This window comes from Primulina eburnea, chromosome 3 (genome assembly GCF_022965805.1).
Source record: "Primulina eburnea isolate SZY01 chromosome 3, ASM2296580v1, whole genome shotgun sequence".
Taxonomy (NCBI): domain Eukaryota; kingdom Viridiplantae; phylum Streptophyta; class Magnoliopsida; order Lamiales; family Gesneriaceae; genus Primulina; species Primulina eburnea.
In genome coordinates, this window is record NC_133103.1 from 5,533,455 (window position 1) to 5,555,546 (window position 22,092).

At 33.4% G+C, this 22,092-nt stretch overlaps 2 protein-coding genes and 1 long non-coding RNA gene across 3 annotated transcripts; 1 reads left to right on the forward strand and 2 right to left on the reverse strand.

Moving 5' to 3' along the window:
- The first annotated feature begins 3,817 nt into the window (after positions 1 to 3,817).
- Positions 3,818 to 5,859, forward strand: LOC140825695 (magnesium dechelatase SGRL, chloroplastic-like). The gene is made up of 5 exons (XM_073187604.1): positions 3,818 to 4,115; positions 4,371 to 4,544; positions 4,637 to 4,795; positions 4,885 to 5,031; positions 5,159 to 5,859. Exons 1-5 carry the CDS (start codon positions 3,969 to 3,971, stop codon positions 5,258 to 5,260), a joined length of 729 nt encoding a protein of 242 aa, XP_073043705.1. The 5' UTR covers positions 3,818 to 3,968; the 3' UTR covers positions 5,261 to 5,859.
- Positions 5,860 to 6,061: 202 nt separating this feature from the next.
- LOC140825694 (TOM1-like protein 3) lies at positions 6,062 to 12,199 on the reverse strand. The gene is made up of 10 exons (XM_073187603.1): positions 11,983 to 12,199; positions 11,171 to 11,310; positions 10,923 to 11,001; positions 10,030 to 10,128; positions 9,828 to 9,941; positions 8,925 to 9,067; positions 8,151 to 8,232; positions 7,451 to 7,536; positions 7,175 to 7,366; positions 6,062 to 6,910 (listed from the first exon to the last, which is right to left on the reverse strand). The coding sequence occupies exons 2-10, from the start codon at positions 11,275 to 11,277 to the stop codon at positions 6,268 to 6,270; spliced, it is 1,545 nt and encodes a 514-aa protein (XP_073043704.1). The 5' UTR covers positions 11,278 to 11,310; positions 11,983 to 12,199; the 3' UTR covers positions 6,062 to 6,267.
- A 4,445-nt stretch (positions 12,200 to 16,644) lies between these two features.
- LOC140828087 (uncharacterized) lies at positions 16,645 to 18,129 on the reverse strand. Its single transcript, XR_012117112.1, has 2 exons — positions 17,242 to 18,129; positions 16,645 to 16,900 (listed from the first exon to the last, which is right to left on the reverse strand). It is a non-coding gene; the product is annotated as an uncharacterized lncRNA (long non-coding RNA).
- Positions 18,130 to 22,092: the final 3,963 nt, after the last annotated feature.

A 22,092-nucleotide genomic window follows, 5' to 3' on the forward strand; every position in this document is an offset into this window, starting at 1 on the left:
GATTGACAACATAGAGAGACAAAATCATAAAGAATAAATTTTTTTATTATTATTTTCATTATACATCTAGAAAGGTAATTGGTTTCATTTGAAATTATTTTTTAGCCTTTTATATTAATCTTTCCGGTAAGGAAAAAGTTGATATATTTTCCTTCATTAGCTATATAAAATCTAATTTCTTTTTTATTATTTAAAATGAGAACGTAGACATTTTGTCTAAAATGGCTGTTATGCCTTATGGGCTCCTGATTTAGAGCAAAGTGCTACGCCACCGTTAAATAATTAATTATTTCCTGCTACTTGGCGTCCAATTTCAAATCAATTAAACGTATTTCAATTAGACCTAGCACAAGTGGATGTTGTAAGCAATCAAATTAATTAATCATGTTATATTTTAAATGTTTAATATTTTGTTTTATATAAATATTTTCATACAAATAAATTGTGATAAAATGCCTTGAAAAAAATTAAGTGCCAACATATAGTAACTGGCGATACCCCAATAAGAGTTCGGGTCATGGATAACAAGGGATATTGTATGGATAGCTAGGGGTGAGCAAAATTTCAGTTAAACCGAATTAACCGACCGAACCGAGTCAATTCGGAAATTCGGTTCGGTTATTTCGGAAATTCGGTTTTCAAATTAAAAAAATTCGGTTATATCGGTTAATTCGGTTCGGTTACGGTTTTCAAAATTTTGAAATCGGTTAACCGAATTAACCGATATAATAAATATTATTATTTAATAATTTTTTTTTATTTTTCAATTTTTATAAATATTTTAATTTTTAATTTTAAAATCGATATAGTATGTATTAATTGTGTTCAAATAAAACTTATACATTTGGAATGTGTGTGATTTTATGTTTTTATGCATTTGTGTAAAGTGTAGTGTTAAAAAAAAAAATTACATATATAATTAAAATTAAATCACAATTTTTTTTAAAATTAATCGGTTAATTCGGTCACCGACCGAATTAACCGATTTTAATTCGGTTCGGTTTTCATCGGTTATGAAAATTAATTCGGTCGGTTCGGTTATGGCTAAATATTTCGGTTCGGTTCGGTTATGGCTAATTCGGTTCGGTCGGTAACCGAATTAACCGAATACTCACCCCTATGGATAGCCCATAACAGAATCAAATATGCAAATCACTTTCTTTATCAGTCAGGCATGGAGATGCCCGGAATATTTTCTTCCCGGGCAATTGAGCAACCGGGCTCTCATGCAAGCTCCCAGAAACTTCTACCCAGGTTGTCTCGAGAAGCGCACCACACTCGAGTTTGGGATGTCAGAGAAGTCATCGGAGTTAGAGCATGACAGCACCTTACCATACTTGGTTCAAATTGACGTAGCTGGATGTGTCAATTCAAGCTCTGAGCACGTCAACTTTTGTCAAAGGATACAGTTTTGGAGTCATCCTGAACGTGTGAATTTTTTTATGTTGGATCAGGGCAATGAGACCATCGTTTGCCAAATAGTTGTAAGGATGAGCACCCAACAGAAGTTGATAAGCTAGCAGAAAAATGCACAACAGAATCGATGGTGTAGAGGCCTACTATGAAATGGCAACGGAATCCATTATGAGCAAGAGGATCTCAGACCAAACTCAAGAATATAGACAACTGCTTGTAAATGACAAATTAGAATCTTAAAGTTACTATGTATTGATATGTTCGTCAATCTCAGGCGCTTATTCAAATAAGCAAGTTAATTTTATTAATTCTCAGAGTTAGAAGTTTGGAATTGCAGAAGCTAGTTCCTAAAATTACAACGTTTATCAATCACTTGCATTGTCATTATACCTTCAATTTACACTAGGTACACAAACTAGAAAATGCCTTCCAACCAATTTCCAGAAATATATGTTAACCTACCTAATCTATTGGTACACTAAACTTTTCCACCTTCAGATGGGAGTATCCGATCAGTTTCCGCAGTTTTCAAAGATTTGGTTGCAGAATTTGTCCCCCTCGATGGAGCTGAAGATGGAGATGGCAGCTTCTTAGGCAGCATTTGCCCCCACATGTGTGCATTAGACAACCTCGATGCTTCTGTGACGAGAATGAGAGCCAGAAAACTCAGGAGTATGCACTTGCTCCTCCAAGATACTGACATGATGAATGCTCCAAAAATTCTTCAGAGCCTCTTTTATTTCTCTGAGGATGCTTTCTTAGGCAGGTTGTGGCAGCAGACATGAAATCTTACAAGTGCTGCCAACTTGTTTGTTTAAGGAAAGGTGAAACATTTGGGAGACAGAGGCAATATAATATATAACTCAAAGATTCTTGCAGCTCCTTGTTTGTTGCTTTTGTCATCTTACCTAACCAGTAAAATAAAAACTATGGCGTTTCCTTAGTTAATAATGCAACATGAGGAATGATCTCACTGCATTAGACCCGACAAGAGTTCCATTTTATCCTCCTTACTTAGGTGGACGTTAATCTTTTTATGTCCAAGGGCAGACTTAGGTCTACTATCTAGCAACTCTCCCTTCAAGCGGATCTGAGAATAAACCAAAGGTTATCTTAATGTTTTTCAGTCGAAATTTTGTATAGAAGTCACATAAGAAACTTGGTGATTTTGTTGTTTATTGAGTCCGATGTCTGCTTCTATGTAAACTTGATATTGTTTCTTTTTCTTTTCTTTTTTTGGATAAATCAACCACATGCGTATGCAACAACCAAGATTGGTACACCCAAGAAAATAACCGTGCCTCATTTTTATTACTCCCATAAAAAAAATAGACCTAGAAGATATGAATACATCACTTGTGATTCTTGAAATTCAATCATGCCAACATGAGGGAGGAAAGGCTTTATGATAATAGTTGTAGCCATTGGATTAGGGGACAACCCACAGTTCAAAAGGTTGAAGCTTCACACTTTTTGTCTATTCCTTCTATCAGCATGATCAAAGTTTCGATAAAGAAAATTTAAAATTAAAGATAATTAATGCCAGTTGTGGTGGAGCAAGAGAAACTCCCCTCACTTACCCTATGGCCCAATAATTGATGAAACTAAAGTCTGATTTCATAATGATCCACACTATGGTTTTTATCCAAATTATTTTAGAATGGCGTTGGACAGAGTATTTTGAAAATTAGATAAAATTTTAATTGGTAAACTATTCTATTTACTTCATGTCAACAAGAAATTGGGACTTCGAAATTTTGGAAGTAGAAATATTATTACTATAACAATATGGAAATAATAAATCTTGCTGAATATTATTTGATTGCATGAAAACACATGAAATGGAACGGAAATATTGGGAAGCTGGGACAGATTGGTTGAGATTAGAATGTGTAATTAGTAATTTAATCATTCGATTAAAAGAGGCTTTTCTAGGCAACGAGGAGTTGGACCTAGGAGGAATATTGCACCTTTTCCCCTCAAGTTTAATAATCAGAGAATCTGAAATTATTAATTCTTTATTTGATTTCGTATTCATTTCACTTGTGTTATTACATAAAGTCCATAACTATTTATCAAGTTTCTAAAATTTTCTAACCCTAGCCTGATCCATTTAGTTGAATATAATTAATTATAAAAATATTGTGCAAACACGAAACGTGTGTAAAGAGTTGTTAGTATATATATAATTATTATTAAATAAAGAATAGATAGAAATGGGCCTCGTTGGGATGTGCCCTAAAGGCAAGTTTGGCCTCTAGAGGCTGGCCCAAGAATTCTACTTGGACACGTCACGCATCCTTTCTCCACATGCGTAAATGGACTTGTGCCATTGGTTGGTGGTGGATTTTGTGGACCCACATAACCCGGAAAACAATGTTTCCACTTGAAAATTTTCATGTGTTTGCTTCTTGTCCACATACACGTATTCTTCATCCCTTTCTCTCGATTTACGCACGTACTCACGGTGAGACGAGGATAGTGGTGCTGGAGAATTAGCAGTGGGCTTTCAAGAAGGAATGCGGCCATTGTAAGAGGATGAGTAATGTGTTATGCATTCTATGGCCAGTTGTACTGTTGCAGCTCAGCTTTGTTACCGAGGATTTTCTCCAAGAAAACTCAAGAATTCAGTCACTGCTACAGTTCTGCCTCACGTGTTGAGTGATCCAAGACCATCTTACAATGCCCTTGTTTTCCAGGTTATTTTCCTTGGTCTGGCAGTTTCTTTGTTTTGGGATTTGAAAATGTGTTTTAATCTTCAAAAATTGAGCTGCTGGTAGCTTGGTGAATTCAAGAAAACTGAAGTGAATCACGTTGGATCTAAATAAACTAACACTCATAAAATTGTAACAACAGTGTGTTTAAAATGCTGTATAAATGGGATGGAGGTTTCTATTTTACATCTCTAAAAATTTTGGTTGTCTGAGCGTTTCTTGGTGTACGCTTCTTGACAGGCAGCAAGGCTTCTAGGTCCGCCGGCAAGATTTGAAGCAGCAAAGCTAGAAGTCTTACTTATGGGAGAAGTTGTCACACCACCTACAATTGTGCCAAGAACTTACACCCTTTCACACTGCGATTTTACGGCAAATTTAACGTTAACAATCTCGAACATTATCCACCGTGACAAGGTAACATCGCCTTTTATACCATAGTAGTCCGGTTTGACCCATCAATGAGTATTATTTCTATGTAGAATCAATTGTTTTCGCTGTTAATGTAGCTAAAAGGGTGGTATAGTAAAGATGATGTTGTAGCTGAGTGGACAGAAGTGAATCGCAATTTGTTCTTGAATGTCCACTGTCATGTGAGTGGACCAAATTCACTATCTGAAATGGCTGCAGAGTTCAGATACCACATATTTTCCAAAGAATTGCCATTGGTAAGTTCATGGATTTCATTTCTGTTTTCCAAGATCCGTGACACAGACAAAGTAGCATTGTAAAGGGTCCAATTCGACATAATATCCAGGTTCTTGAGGCTGTGCTCTATGGAGATGCAGATCTCTTCAGAAATCATCAAGAATTGATGGATGCTGTGGTTAGAGTATACTTTCATTCGAGCTCGTTGAAGTACAATCGTATGGAATGTTGGGGACCCCTCCGGGATGCAGTTCTGGTAAGTGCACGTAGTCACATACCTGGCCATTGCAAACACACTAGTGGTATTCTGCGTAGAGTACTTGACAATTCTATTATACCCAATTGACACTTCCCATTTGCTGTCGAATATGATGATTTGTCAGGGCAAAGGAGTGGAGAAGATAAATGGATATGTATCTGCGAGCAAGGAAAATTCTGATATTCCAAAATCAATCTTTCGAGCTATATTTGCCTTGCTGCTATAGTTCTTGAATACACGATAAGTGAAGCTCCCCACCTGCCACTTCTGAAACTTCTCGACACACGGTTGGACGGACAATGGAATTCAAAATCGAGTCTCCATTTTACGAGGAATCATTTCCAGTTGTCATTTGACTTTTTTATATGCATGGAAGCATGAAATATTGATTGACAATTCTTGTACACAAACTTTTCAATTCAATGCACAAATTGGTGCATCAGCTGCGGCGTTCTTGCTCAATTGGTTGAATTTCACTGGAGAGTTGCATAAAAATATGAAATACCTAGCGTAACACGTTTGTAGAAGTTGACAAACTCCAGAATTACTTCTTATTTTTCTTGCCGAGTTGGCAACCTGCTCATAATTTTAGTCGAACTTTGACAAGATGTCTGCTTCTATGGTAATACCAGATGAAGACGTCTGAAAGCAATACCAGTCTCACATCGTGCTGGCGGAGATGTGCAAGTAGCTTATGAAGCGGTTTGTTACAATAATTTGAATCAATCATTCTCGAGAGCGAACACAAAATGGGAATATTGTCGAGGTTAGCCTACAAGAGAAGCACAAGCCGAAAGGTACTATTCTCAAATCTACGGAAGGAAGAAGTCAGAAAATTCTAACACGTGCAAAAATGCACTTGAATATACCAATTGTGATAGAACAATGGACCGTCACACACATGTAAAGGCAATGGTCTATGATACCCGTAGAACAGAACAGAACAGAACAGAGTAATAAATACATATATATCCGAATGTGCGATACGGTTCAAGAAAGAAACAAATCAATATACATCAACAGACTCTTGAACCAAATCAATATACATCAACAGACTCGGCACTGAAAGTGTTCATCTCGACTACAAATTATCCAGATACACAAAAGATACTACATTTTCAAGTCAATAATAGTGTGACAGCAAGAGGTCCATATTTATTCAATACTCACAATGATGTATTAAAAAAAATATCAATTTAAAAATTTATACCGATCCATTAATTTCTCTCCAGCTCAGAATGAGCGATTAGATTTAGGTGATGCTGACTTGGATTTAGCAAAATCCACCAGGTCCTTGAAAAGGGCATCGTCCGATTTTTCTTGCTTGGTGGGTACAGGTGAGTTAAGGGAGAGATTCTGCGTATTCCCCATTAGGCTATCATAAGAAGAACCAGATCCAGCACTGCTCGAAACAGAACGACCACCACCTTGACTGAAAAATTGTTGCCTCTGGTTATACCTAGAAGGTGGGGGTGGAAGGTTGCCAGATGGAACATCCCAAGGAGCCGGTGGCAAATGGTCAGCAGATTTGCTCGTAGGAGCAGGCTCATCGTACGTTGGTTTTGGAGCAAACATCGATGCTGTGGGATTTATGAACTCTTCGGGAGGTGAGGAAGATAGCTCCGGCTTCGGACTATGATGCGCAGTTGAGCCTTGGTTGCTTGATTGAGCAGGAATAGGAGAACTTGAAGATCCAGTTGTTCTTGAGGAATTTTGTGACTCGTAAACATCTCCACTGAGATAGTCGACCAAGCCAGAATCTGCACTGGTTGGTTTTGAGGAGGGTGGTGGAGGGAGAATGGGGCTGATCTGCACAGGTTCGTTCTTGGCAACTGGTGACTTTCGTCTTAACCCTTGGGATGTATCCCTTGATGATCTACAATTATGTAAAATACTTAACATGCTCATTAAAAAAATATTCCAACAAAAAGAAAGAACGGCAATGAAAATGAACCAGAAAATTATTTCCATCGTCTACCATGAAAATGAGCTGAATTAGCAGTTTCTTCCTGCTGGGCTAGTTTTAACATCTCAGAGGAGCCCAAAAAATTTTTTTGGCGAGAAGAATCACACTCGCACCATTTCCGTTAAATATCAGAATAGAACATTGGACAAAACAAAGTAGCTATATGAAGGGTACCTATGCGCTAACTGAGTAAAATTATCTTCAGCTTCGTCATCCTCGTGATTCACATTCAAAAGAGGTGCAACAGGAGGCTCTCTATTTGCCACTGAAACAGCAGGTTTTCCATGGGCAACTTCATCGTGTCGGCTAAGAACTCGCTGCAAATCATCGTTTAAGGCCAACCCTTTGCATAGAAGATCCTCGTCTCTGCAAAAGGCAGTTGCAAATACTAACCAATAGTCTTAATATGGAAGGACTTAAAAAGATAATAAAAGTTATATATAAGCTTACGAGGTACTATTCACAAGAGCCATGACTCGTTTTTGGTACGAACGGCACTGCTCAACCAAGTCAACAATAACCTCGTCCTTGATACCCTATAATAAAACTCCAAAAAATTCAAGTACAAGTGGTTCACAATTTTCGGCATTCCTTTTATGCTTTTATAAGAAATACTAGGAATTTATTACGTTTAAATCAAAATCAGGGGCCATCTAGCTTAACAAACAGATCAGGAGTCAAATAATAAACTAGACATTCACAAACATAACTACTAAGCGACGTCCTGATAGCATTTGACAGGTCGCAAAAACAATAAAGCGATGAAATATAACATTTCAGCTTTCTACTGCAGTAATTGCAAAGAGGTTTCAAACTTAAACCTCATTAAGTCGCAGAGTGTAACATAGAATTACACAGACCAAGAATTTACACAGGGGTGGAGTAGGAGCAGGACCAATGGGTCGGCTGTCAAAACATTTAAAGGCATTATTTTTTAGCAAAAAATAGGTACTATTACATTAAATCTTATATGAATGCTGTTAAGGAGAGAGACGCCTTCTCCCCATGCCAAGAAACACAGAAAGAATAATGAAAGATAGTCGCCATTAGTAATTTACTTGTAAAAGAGCAACATGTGACAACCAATAAAATAAGCAAAAAGCTCAATTCAAAAGAAAGCAGGTGAAATAAAACAAGCAAGAAGTTCAACCTGAGGATTTTTTGGATCCAGGGCATCCAGCATTTCCATTAGAACATCTGCAAGTCCCTCAGCATTCAGAATTTCTGGCAAGCTATTTTTCGAAAGGAATATACGAAATTCAAAAGTTAGAATTTTTGTGAACAAAAGAAACTCGGGAATTAAAATGACAAAAAAAAACAGTATGTCTTAAAATGTTCTTCTCAAATCTGGTAAGTTAGATCCTCCTCCCAGTCAGACTGGTACATTTTGTTTATTTTTTTGGCTATTTTAAGCATGTAACAAATGTTCCAACAGAAGCAAATGCAGGAAAAATATAAATATAGTAGACAGAGTGATAGGATGAACTAAATTGAGAAGGTAACATGACAGGCCACTAACAGCATGCTAAGTTACAGATGAGGATCGAGCGAAAATGGCGTTTATAGAACACATATGCTTTGAGAATCTGTTCCTATTTTCAAGAGCTTAAACGGCAGAACTGAAAAGTCCACTCTGCATACAGAATGAGCAAACAATGATATTCATGGGAAGAGGCAGCTTGAAAGAAGCGAGAAGGGGTCCATTGACCTCTGTCAATTGTGTTGTACCTTGTGCTTGGGAAAAATAATATTTGATCCCATCAAATTCCAGAAAACAATATATTGGGTCGCTGCTTTCAAAATGATTCAAGATCAAACCCCCCCCCCCCCCACATCCCCAAAAGACCACGGGGTCCTACCTCCACTATTGCCATCCAAAATAAAGATTTTAGCAGAAGGATACAACAAATAAATGAAAACATACCTGAGTCCAGAAGCATCAGACTCGAGCGAGGCTTGAACAACAGCTTCTTCATAAACAGTAGGATGAACTACTGGATGGGTTTGTGGCGGAGTGAACAACGGCACACTATTTTCCCCTCGAGGTGGAAATTCTACTCCAGCAGACTGCAATTTCAATATGCAAGTGACCCGATCAGTTATGACTAAAAAATTCCAATAAAGTGCAAAATCCTCCGTCTGGCCTCCCCAACTCACCAGAGAAAAAAAGTAAACCCCATTCTCACTAGAATATTGTACCTAAAAGTTGCCCTGCTCACTTCTTTATTCCTATCTTCTCCAACTCAGTTTCAAAGAACCAATTAGCCTTGTCAAAGGCTAGTCATCAATCTAACTGTTCGATTCTGCAGTCTACCCGAGATTTCATGATTACGTATGTGTGCTATTGATTAATCAAATGAATTTGAGCTCGTTAAACATTCAAAAGGCTGGGATTGACGGCCAAATCAAAGTTTACCTGGCAGCTAACAAAGGCTCTAACATAAAAGGAGATGGAAAGGCAAACAGAAGCAGATAACCAGATCAAAGCTTAACTAAGAGTTTGTACGTGCATAAAATAGAATATTGGGAGGAAAAAGTTGAATGACAGAATGAACTCGTTCATTCTAATTCCAGCAGCTGAATACTAGTGATGGAGAGAAGTAACTGCATCTCTGCAGTGGTTTTATTTTTGTGACAAAGTCCTAAGGCAATAATTGCAACAATGTAAGCGTTTCTTTCAGATAATTTAAAGCCATATATCAAACAGCTTCGAAAAAGTATCAATTTTATTCAAGCTCGGGGATAGATTTCAGTGAGACTACCATCATATAGTTTAATTCAACTTACTTTATGCGACAAAGAAAAGAGAGAAACAAAAACAAATCACCTTCAGTTCATTGTAAGCAGCATAATACTGGGGAAACCTTCCTCTAGGTCCCTCCAAAGCTTCCTGCCAAGTATCTATCAACACTAAAATCTTCTCCCTCACATTTAAATCAGGCTGCAATACAAATGAAAAGGCAGATGAATAGACATGCGGAGATTAAAATAACTAAAAAAAAAAGAAACATAGGAGAGATCTATATCACCTTTTTCTTTACAATTTTGACCATGTCATGTAAAATATCCCGTTCAACTATCTGCTGAAAAACATTCTCCCCGCAATTTTTGCTAAGAGTCTCTAGCACCTAATCATAAATTGATACATATGAACAGCTTTTCTAGGATACCATCATATATAGCCACAATTACAAGCAACAATACAGAAACACATGCAAAACATATGCCACTAAGATGATAAAAGATTCAGGTCATATTTGAACATCAAGCAAAGAGCATATGATTGAATGGTGAGATTGTTATTCCAGTAATTACAAGTTTCTTCTGTTCACAGCTTCCACTACAACCGATACTGGAAAGACTGACTTTGTAGTGAAGAATTCTGCCATCTTATCCAGAGATTTAATGCCTTGGTCACAGGGCAAAGTTTATGGACTTCATGGAAAGTAGGAACAAGAAGAATTCAGAGGCAACTCGAGGTCCCTGACTCTGAGTGCTATTTCTATAATTCTGAACCAGATATTGGATCTAATTTTTCTAAATTTAGATTATGTCCAACAAAAAGCATGATGCGAAATGTTGTTTATACCCGCACGCAGATCCAACAATCACATGAAGTAGGACAGTAAAGTTTTAGATTAACATAAGCATAGTCTTTGATCTACAAGAAAAATAAACAAAAAGAAATGAACAATTTGGAATCAATAAACAATCCAAAGGCATGCAGTAAGGCTGATATGATTTTTTCTTACGGCAGTCACACACATATTTAGTTACAACTTACAAATGCAAAGTTGCAAGTTAGCAGAAGAGGTAAACAGAATTGAATCCATAACTTTTTGTCAAGCTAGTAAAGTTAGAATATTCAAAGGTTTGTATAAGCACATTCCAGAACAAAGAAGATAGCAGAATAAATACTTACAAAGAGCGCAAGGAGCTGTATTTTAGGGCTTTTATTCCCCAACCTTTTCTTTAGTATCTTCAGTGCATCTTTCGCTTGACTGCAATTAGAATACAAAAAGTGAGATTATTACCGTGTATACTATAAGTGGCAACAACATATAAAAGAGGAAAAAACAAAAAAAAAGCAGAAAAAGAATCAAGGATTAGAAGATATAACAGAAGTAAAAATATGAACACAAGCACTAGGGAAGGTAAAAGATAACACACCTGGGATCCATATTTATCATGTCACACAGCTCTATGTTAATAGCCCAGTCTGGACCAATCAGCAAATCACTTGTGGCCCTCTCAGCAATAGCTGCCGCGTTAGCCATATTTGCCTATTTTTAAACAATCAATTCACTTTCCTAAGAGAAAGACGTAAAAAACAAATCATCAATTTAAAAACAATCACTCTGATTAACATCAGGTTTGCACTTATCTGCACAAAAAAAAAAGCTTATTCTGTCCGGTAAAGAGGGCATAAGACCCATCTCCTTACAGTAACATGAGACAATGTCAACAAACTCAGATCACAACTGTGTGAGTGATTCGAATAGTATACTTGAAATAATTGGGAAAATGAAAAAACAAAGTCAACTCAGACAAGCATATAAACAAGACCATTTTGGCGTTCGTCTGTATCACGATTAACATCACATTATGAGGAGCAAAAAAAGTACAACGATATAAATAAATATCCAAGCAGAAACACCACAAGTTCTAAACAACAAACCAAAAGGGAAAAACTCTAAATCCACGAGTAAATCAGGGGAAAAAACAAGATCAATCGACGTAGAGTTCATACACATGAGTAACTCTGAAAGTATAATTCAAGAAATCAGACCAACATCTAACCAAAAATGCGGAAACCAGAGTCCAACATCATGCGCCAGTACATAATTAAAACAAAATCAACAGAAAAGAACAAAAGATCGAGCCTTTCTGGAAACACAAAAACCCAATTCGAAATACAACCACAAAGATCAAGAATCGTGAGAATCAAAAGGAGCATATAATCAGGATCTTGAGAAGATTACCCCTCAGAAACCCTCGAGTCTGGTTCAGTCCACAGGGAGAGAGGAAGAAATCTGAATTCTAAATCCTGTATCACCAATTTCGTATGTGCGGCGATATATTAGGAGAAATAATTGAAAAGATTTCTTGATAAACAAATTTTGTGAGAGTTTTGGTTCGAGGATGTTTGTGTCAAATTTCCAACTTTCAGAGCTTTTTAACTGCGCCGAAACAAATATCAGTATGAAATTTTGATCTAGGCTGCGTTTGGTACGTTGTGAAAGTGGCCGTATAGCCTTCCAAAATAAATTCAATAAGTTTCATTTAACCTTTTTTTAAATTCAATAACCATAATGGATATACAAGAAAAATGTTTTCTTTTAAATATCTTATACATAATAAATATCATTTAAATGTAAAATAAAATGCAATATTTATTAGCTTAGATTCTAGATTCATGATAACAGATAGGGTTTGGTCAGTGTAAAATAAAATGCAATATTTATTAGCTCAAACTCCAAATTCATGATAACAGATAGGATTTGGTCAGTGTTCTAAAAGACGTCACGTAGTATCGTCTAAATTGTTGACGATTGCTTTTCGTCCCGAATTTTACAAAAGATGTATCTGGACTTTGCTGCATAAATCGGCGCTCTGGGAACCTGTCTATCCTAGACGGAATAAAATACTTATTTAAAAAACATTTTGTTTAAAAAAAATTGAAAGCACATCGCTTTGATCCTAATTTCTATTATTAGAATATTTCAAATGCATTAATATCATACTAACATATTTGTTAATAAATTTTATTTTTTAAAAAATGTACCATAATTTGTACTTCAAACTAATGTCACATGATTTTTATCTTGAATCCGATACATATGAGGTATTGGAAAAATAAAAATATGAAGTATAAGATAGAATTAGAAATATATGTTTAAAAAATAAGTTGTCTAGACGGCCGTTTAGGCACCTATGAGACGGATGGTGTACGTCTACCGCCTAACATTTTATAAAGCACTGGATTTAGTTCAAGCTACCATAAGATCGGACATGATAGATCCAATGGTCAATCATCATTGATTCAAAAATTTTATGTGAGGTCAAAGATAAACATTGATGCATAGAAAAATAATTTTTAAAATTCTTGGATTGAAGTCAGCTTATACTGTGTTTGATTAGAGAAGTCCACGAACTAAAAACATTATTTTAAAAAAAATTCTCAAAAATATATTGTTTAGTTACAAAAACCACTAAAAAAATCACTTATTTAATTGTTTTTATAAGACACAATTTCTAAATTTTGGGTTCCTACTTCTAATTCTATTTAATAATAAAAAGAAAAACATTTTTTATCATTCATACAAATGTCAAAACAACTTCTATTTTTTAAATAAGAACACTTTTTAAAAATTACACTTATTAAATGATTTTTAAGTTACGACTTCTATATCTAAAATGGCTTTAGTTTCAAAGATGACACCAAATAAATACACAAAGTATTCTTAGTTCTCCCAAACACTTCCTTGTAATTTTCCATGATAAACTAACCTCCCACGTGCTCGTGTTAGGAGACAGACCAATGGTAACCGAAGTTAGACACTCGCTCTTAGATTCTTCTTTATTCTTGACTTTTATTAATATGTTGACTAGATGGTAAAAGAATGCAGGTTTGAAAACGCGTTTTTGTCAGCGGCCGACCCCACCCCAAAAGCGGGTCTTAAACTCTGAATTCTAGCACGACTACCGTGTCCTACAGAATTTTTATATATATTAGATTTTTTGCACATGCGATGCGTGTGTACAGTTTTTTTATAATTATTTATGGACTAAAGTGAAATTTGATAAATTATCGAGATACTAATTGTTATTTGAATTGTTGTAATTTAAAAAAAAAACAAAAATGTTTTTTGAAATTAAAAAATAAAAAAAAATGTAAATTTGATATCAAATGAGGACAAAATTGCTAAAACAAAAAACCGACCAAATATTTGTCTCTATTAGGAAGATTCTTAATAATAGTAATATATATTTTTGGACTCGTTTCTTCATCTTGGATTGGCGACGTTACAATTCTTAAAATCGTGTGAACACTTTCCTTTCCTTTCCTTTCCATATAATACAATTCTTAAAATCGTGTGAACACTTTCCTTTCCTTTCCATATATTGTTTCTTCGTCAAATCCAAGTTAAATTTTATATTTGAACGATGATGATGATATCTATATATATATGTATTAGAGTAGTATTAAAGATGGAATATCTTACTATAATTGAATAATTTAGTTTGTGTTCGGATCGATGAATTTCAAATCCATATATTTCAAATGTTTTTGTACAATTAAAAAAAGAACAACATAAACTTTAAATCCACGTCTTTCATGTTTATATAATGTTTCATATTAGTTATGATGGATTTCAAATTCACTCAATAATAAATACATTTGAAATTCATTTTGCTTTGTGTTATAATATGGTAAATAAGTAATATATATTTATGATATTTTCTATTATTTCATTGATATCAATAAAAATATAATTGAAATTCGTAGATTTCAAATTCATTCATCTAAATTCAACTTTATTTTTAAAAAAAAAATTGTGGGTGCAATTCCACGTTTGATAATGAGTTGAGATTTGCCTTTGGTTTTGGGAAGTAACAATACTAATAAAATATCACTATTATTAACAATTATGCTATTAAATAAGTATAACTTATATATATACACACATGCGCGCGGAAAGTATGCTATTAAATAAGTATATTTAGCTCTTGAAGAAATTTAGCACCGTAGGAGTTGGAGTGAACATTGTCCGATATATATATATATATATATATATATATATATATATATATATATATATATATATATATATATATATATATATATATATATACACATTAAATTTGATGTGTGAAATTCGAATTCACTTTACACTTTCTTCAAGCTTTATATCAATGGACAAAAATTTGTGTGAGACGGTCTCACGGGTCGTATTTGTGAGACGGATCTCTTATTTGGGTCATCCATTAAAAAGTATTACTTTTTATGCTAAGAGTATTACCATTTATTGTGAATATGAGTAGGGTTGACCCGTCTCACAGATTAAGATCCGTGAGACGGTCTCACGTGATACCCACTCTTATCAATGATACATGTTCTACTACTTTAAGGGATAGTATGTCATATATATATATATATATATATATATATATATATATATATATATATATATATATATATATATATATATATATATATATATATATTAAATTTGATGTGTGAAATTCGAATTCACTTTACACTTTCTTCAAGCTTTATCAATGATACATGTTCTACTACTTTAAGGGATAGTATGTCTGGCATGGGAAATACTGGGTTTTCAATAATTTTTTGCATATTCCCGATATTTCGGTAGCCGGTTGGTTTAGGTTTATGCCTAGTATTTTGGCACGCAGAGTTAAATTTTCTACTTGAATTTGATGGCTCCCTGATGAGAAAAGTGGTCCAGGATCCATTAAATATTTCTACTTCATAGCTCATGATTCGTATTAATGATCAGCCTAGCGCCACACACTTGTATGGCCTTATTGATCATTTGACCTCAGGAGTCCCAACTTGGAATAAATGACACCTACGGGCACACCATTGGCGGATATAAATCCAAACATTTCACACGCTTTGAATTTGATGTCATGGTATAAATTGACATTGCTGGTGTACACAACGTAAATCATTACCATCCATATCGAACTACAGAAATTTAGATACCGGCATCTCTTGGTACCAGTTTGATTTTCTTGATCAAGATTTTAGGATTTGAATCTATCTAATTGTGTAATTGAAGTATAGATGCCAACACTCCTAGTCACGGTAATTATGAGCTCGTAAAAGATATATGATTTGAATCTTATGAAACCATAGATGCTGGGAGGGTTTGCTTCGTAATTTGTTGAATTTGGTTTGTAGTATTAGGGGTCGGTCCAGTCCTTTGGATCTAAAATAGAGATATTTGGATGAATTATTTGGTTATTTTGGTTTTGTTCATAAATATCATGATAGAAGATCTTCTGGAATCCAAGATGAAGGGCAATTCAAAAAATTATAGGGGGACGACCGGATCGCATTTTTTAGGTATCAGTGGACATCAAAGTTTGAATGGCAGATAACAATGATCTGAAGACGAGTTAAATTGTTATTGCTATATGGACGAATATTGATGTCTATCGGCTTTCAATAGATGTAATGCAAATTGTCGTTATTCACAATTTTACCATTATAAATGTCAATAATCGCCATAGCATTCAAAATAAATATATGATTCTACATTAGTTTTAGCATTACTATATACGATGAGTAAAATCAATGGCAAATCATATCTGAAGATACGCGATCTTCAGTCTTCAGAAGAGGTAATGGTGGGAAATAATATTTTTTAGAAAATTGATTTTTTATTTCTTGAAACTTCACATGAAAAAAGTGGAGAGTACATATTTCAAAGATGCAAGTGGCCTAAATATATTGCGGATTGTACAAGAAGAACAAACTTAATTTTTAATTTCCTAATCCCATGCAAGGTCGGTTATATTTCTTACATTTGGTCCCAATATTATATTTTATATTGGGAATTTGTAGAACAATATCCAGCAGAATCTGCAGGCTGGGCATATTCTTGCCAAATAAATTATTTTAAACTCATCATCAACAAAATAAAAGAATGTACAAATGCTTCACTCAAGTAATCCCTTTTGAATATTTCTCTATATATTCAAAACCTCTGATTATTCAAAGCGCTTCACTCAAAATTAAACTTGTATATTCATCAATATACCATTAAAAAAACCATAAAGAAAGGGATTATTCCTCTAATCTACAGGTTCTTTTCTCTTTTGGAACTGATGAAACAGGGCCAGCACCCAGATAGGAAGCCATTTCTTGTTCTGCATCAGAAAACAATAAAAATATTCTTCATTATTATGCTTTGTTCTGCGCAGAATTTCAGAACTTGATTGTCATGAAATCAATGAAGCTTATCTTTTCGATAGGGACGGATTTATTTTATTTCTGTTTTAGGAAGTGAAACTAACAGAGGCATACCAAATCTTCATCTTAATTCTTACATACTGCCCAGTCTGCCCCACAGTTTCAAGTTCCAAGTCACTTTTTTAAACAAAAAAAAATCAACAAATTTCTTCACGGTTTTATATTCTTGATCAAGTTAAGAACAACAAAGTGCATCCCCCACTGAGAAGGTCAAAAGAAACACCAGAATTTGACATACCTAGTTTCTCTGGTGCTCCGGCGGCCACTACTGTCGCTGCTGCCGCTGCTGCCACTATTATTACTCGTTCTGCTACTATCACTGTCGCCCGAACCCGTGAATCTCTTCTTCCACCAATCTTTTTCAGCTACCCCCTTTACTATCTCAGGCTTGGGAGAAACTTTGCCGCTATTGTTACTCGAAAAGCCCTTCTTTTTCTTGGACTTGAAGGAAAAGGGAAACACCATGTTCAGAAACAGCCCCTTGTTTTCAAAACTCCCGCTTCTCATCATTTTCTTTCATGCTTCTTGTAACTCTCTTGCTTCTTCACCTTGACCCCTTCCCTCTGCTGCGGATTTCTCGACGATCTTTCATATTTCGGCGATGCTGTTCCCGTTTGATCCGAGGTGGGATTCTCGACAAGGTCTCTTAAGGTAAGTTCGTAGGATGATTCGGCATGTTCTTCACCATTTCCATGAGCTCCCACTGCCCCCTAACAATGGCTTGTGTTCTTGAATTTGGCGATAAAGACCTGTAATTATGGTCCCCTAAAAGGGGCTCTGAGGGACTTTTTGGTGGGCTTGGATGGTTCTTCCATAAGGGTGGGGAGCAAACACCAGAATCGTCAGCTTCCATGGATTCCCGATGATGTTCAGGCCGAAACATAACTATTTTTCGCCGCACGTGTTGCTATGATTACCGCCATCATCATCTTGAGATGAATTTCTAACATCTTCTATGAAATTATCGGAGATATAACTATAACCTTGGCGATCGTGTGTTCTTGGATCATACATGATCTGTTCTTGGAGTGAAAATGGGGCAAATTTGGAGGAAATGGACGAGTATGGTTGTGGTTGGATTGTTATCAATGAGTTTAGGTTATCTTCTAATTAATTGAATGAGATAAAATAACGGTAAATTAGAGAAAAATACATCTGTGCATGATTTGTTTAAGATTCAGTACCCAACAGAATTTTTTTGTATTTTAGTACCTGACAAAAGACCACCTTAGTTTTTACTACATGTTTAATGTATTTTTACATTTTTACCCTTTTAATTAATAAAAATATATAAATATTTATTTTTGTTGTACATTTTCTCTTTCCACTCATTAATCCCGATGCATTTGGATGACATGTATATTTAATTTAAATATTTTTTTATTAAAAAACAAATTCACAACTAATTGAATTTTTTGAAATACTTAGTTTTGCTTGTGAAATACTTAGTTTCAATTTAAAATACTTGATTAAGTAAATGAAATACTCAGAATGTTTATTAAAAACTGGATATTCGAATATGCATTTAAAAAAAACAAATTCGCAACTAATTGAATTTTTGAAATACTTAGTTTTACTTGTGAAATACTTAATTTAAATTTTAAAATACTTGATTTAGTAAATGAAATACTCAGATGTGTATTAAAAAACTGTATATTCGAGTATTCATTTAAAAAAAACAAGTTCGCAACTAATTGAATTTTTGAAATATTTAGTTTTACTTATGAAATACTTATTTAAATATTAAAATACTTGATTTAGTAATAAAAATACTCAGAATGTGTATTAAAAAGCTGGATATTCGAAAATGCATTTAAAAAAAAAACAAATTTGCAACTAATTGAATTTTTTGAAATACTTAGTTTTTACTTGTGAAATACTTAATTTCAATTTTAAAATACTTGATTTAGTAAATGAAATACTCAAAATGTGTATTAAAAAACTGGATATTCGAGTATGCATATAAAAAAACAAGTTCGCAACTAATTGAATTTTTTGAAATACTTAGTTTTAACCTCAGAATGTGTATTAAAAACTGGATATTCGAATATGCATTTAAAAAAACAAATCGCAACTAATTGAATTTTTTGAAATACTTAGTTTTACTTGTGAAATACTTACTTTTAATTTTAAAATACTTGATTTAGTAAATGAAATACTCAGAATGTGTATTAAAAACTGGATATTCGAATATTCATTTTAAAAAAAAAAACAAATTCGCAACTATTGAATTCTTTGAAATACTTAGTTTTACTTGTAAAATAATTACTTTTAATTTTAAAATACTTGATTTAGTAAATGAAATACTCAGAATGTGTATTAAAAAACTGGATATTCGAATATGCATTTAAAAAAATCGCAACTAATTGAATTTTTTGAAATACTTAGTTTTACTTATGAAATACTTAATTTTAATTTTAAAATACTTGATTTAGTAAATGAAATAATCAGAATGTGTATTAAAAACTAGATATTCGAATATGTATTAAAAAAAATCCCAACTAATTGACTTTTTTGAAATACTTAGTTTTTCTTATGAAATACTTAATTTTAATTTAGAATACTTGATTTAGTAAATGAATTACTCAGAATGTGTATTAAAAAACTGGATATTGGAATATCCAACGCAAGTTCACCAAATGCTCGCATTTCCATCCAAGATCCATTTGTATGACATGTTCATTTCATTTAATTATTTTTTTTTATTGTTAAAAAAACAAATTCGCAACTAAGCATTGAATTTTTTCAAGTACTTAGTTTTACTTGCGAAATACCTAATTTCGATTTAAATAGTTGATTTGGTAAATAAGATACTCAGAATGGGTATTAAAATACTGGAAATTCGAATATGCAACGTAAGTTCACCAAATGCTCGCATTCTATCCAAGATGCATTGGATGACATGTTCATTTTATTTAGATATTTTCTTTATTTTTTTTAAAAAAAATTCGCAACCAAGCATTGAAAATTTTGAAGTACTTACTTATATTTGCGAAATACCAAATTTTCAATTTTAATACTTTATTGCTAATTGAGATACTCATAAAAGTTAATAAAATAATGGATATTCTAGTAGGCCAATGTAAGTTCCACCAAGTGCTCGCATTTCTATCCAAATGCATTTAGATTACATGTACTTTTCATTTAAATATATTTTTTTAATTTTTAAAAGAAAAAGAAATTCGCAACTAAGCATTGAATTTTTTGAAGTACTTAATTTTACTTGCCAATACTTAATTTCAATTTTAAAATACTTGATTTGGTAAATGAAATATTTAGAATGCTGTATTAAAATACTGAATATTCGAATATGTAACGTAAGTTCACCAAATTCTCGCATCTCCATCCAAAATGCATTTGGATGACATGTTCATTTCATTTTAAAGTACTTGATTTGGTAAATGAAATACTCAGAATGTTGTATTAAAATACTGGATATTCGAATATACAACGTAAGTTCACCAAATGCTCGCATTTCCATCCAAGATGCATTTGGATGACATGTTCATTTCATTTAATTATTTTTTTATTGTTAAAAAAATAAATTCGTAACTAAGCATTGAACTTTTTGAAGTACTTAGTTTTACTTGCGAAATATCTAATTTCAATTTTAAAATACTTGATTTGGTAAATGAGATACTCAGAATGAGTATTAAAATACTGGATATTCGAATATGCGACATAAGTTCACCAAGTGTTAGTCTTTCCTCGGAAGATACATTTGGATGACATATTCTTCTCATGTGATATCTATTTTGTAAAAAAAAAAATATCAAATTCCCAACTAAGCATGAAACTTTTAAAATACTTAGTTTACTTGATAAGTACCTAATTTTAGTTTCAAAATACTTGATTTTATAAATGAGATACTTAAAATAGATAATAAAATATTGGATATTCGATATGCATTATGATGCAATTTCAATGCAAATGAAATTTAACAATACATTGCTCATCACTTCTCATGAAATAAAAATAACAATTTATTTCGGTATACAAATAAGAACTTAGTTTTACTCGGGACAAGTATGCTACTATATTTTTGTTAAAAGTAAGTGCTTATTTTGATCTACAAACAACTTACTCTTACTCCACGATCAGGTAATGAACTGTTTATTTTCTCTAAATGACATTAATAAGTATTCTAATGAATCTTAGTTGAAAAAAACCATATCATGACTAAATTTACGTTGCATATTCGAATATCCAATATTCTATCACATATTATGAGTATCTCATTTACCAAATCAAGTATTTTAAAATTAAAATTAGGTATTTCGCAAGTAAATTAGGTATTATTCTCAGTTATTCAATTTTTAGCAGCGATACTTCAGATGATTGTTTACTACTACGATTATTAAATAAAAACTCAATGAAATGGTTCAAGGATTAAATGATGAAATAAATAAGCTAGAATGATTGATTAAAGTTCAATTGAGAAATGAATTTATTGAGAATCTCGGTTCACATACCTCTCGCTAATCTACTTAATTCGTTCGACAATGATCTATGCTTTCGACGAGATTTCATATCCAATTGAACACGCCCTCTCAAGCTATGCCAAACTAATTCAACTCAGTGAAGTAATTAAATCTCTTTAATTATTTATCAAGGGTGAATTGCATGTCGTTTTATTAAATCCACTAGCTTTCGACCTACTGAACTATGACTATCGACGTATATCCGACTTCATATTTCTCTGTAAATTGTAAATCCACGGATTAAGTTACTCGTTCCTATCACGAGATATTCTCTCGAAGAACATTGTCCGGAAATCTTTAAATCTTCGCTCTAAGCCTTTTTTCTTTTTCAAAGCTTTTTGGCTGCTGAAAAGTCCTTGAACATGTCATCCAAATGCATATTGGATGGAAACGTGAGTACTTGGTGAACTTACTTTACATATTCGAATATCCAGTATTTTAATACTCATTATGAGTATCTCATTTACCAAATCAAGTATTTTAAAACTGAAATTAATTATTTCGCAAGTAAAACTAAGTACTTGAAAAAGTTCAATGCTTAGTTGCGAATTTGTTTTTCTTTTAAAAATAAAAAAATATTTAAATGAAATGTACATGTCATCCAAATG

Bases quoted from the DNA above. Each gene is read 5' to 3' on its own strand.
- LOC140825695 (XM_073187604.1), top strand. From the start codon at position 3,969: ATGCATTCTATGGCCAGTTGTACTGTTGCAGCTCAGCTTTGTTACCGA. The intron at 4,116-4,370 runs GTTATTTTCCTT...GCTTCTTGACAG, and splicing joins ACAATGCCCTTGTTTTCCAG to GCAGCAAGGCTTCTAGGTCC. The intron at 4,796-4,884 runs GTAAGTTCATGG...CATAATATCCAG, and splicing joins TTTCCAAAGAATTGCCATTG to GTTCTTGAGGCTGTGCTCTA.
- LOC140825694 (XM_073187603.1), bottom strand. From the start codon at position 11,277: ATGGCTAACGCGGCAGCTATTGCTGAGAGGGCCACAAGTGATTTGCTG. The intron at 9,068-9,827 runs GTGATTTGTTTT...TTGAAATTGCAG, and splicing joins CTGCTTACAATGAACTGAAG to TCTGCTGGAGTAGAATTTCC. The intron at 6,911-7,174 runs GTACCCTTCATA...ACATAATTGTAG, and splicing joins TTTACTCAGTTAGCGCATAG to ATCATCAAGGGATACATCCC.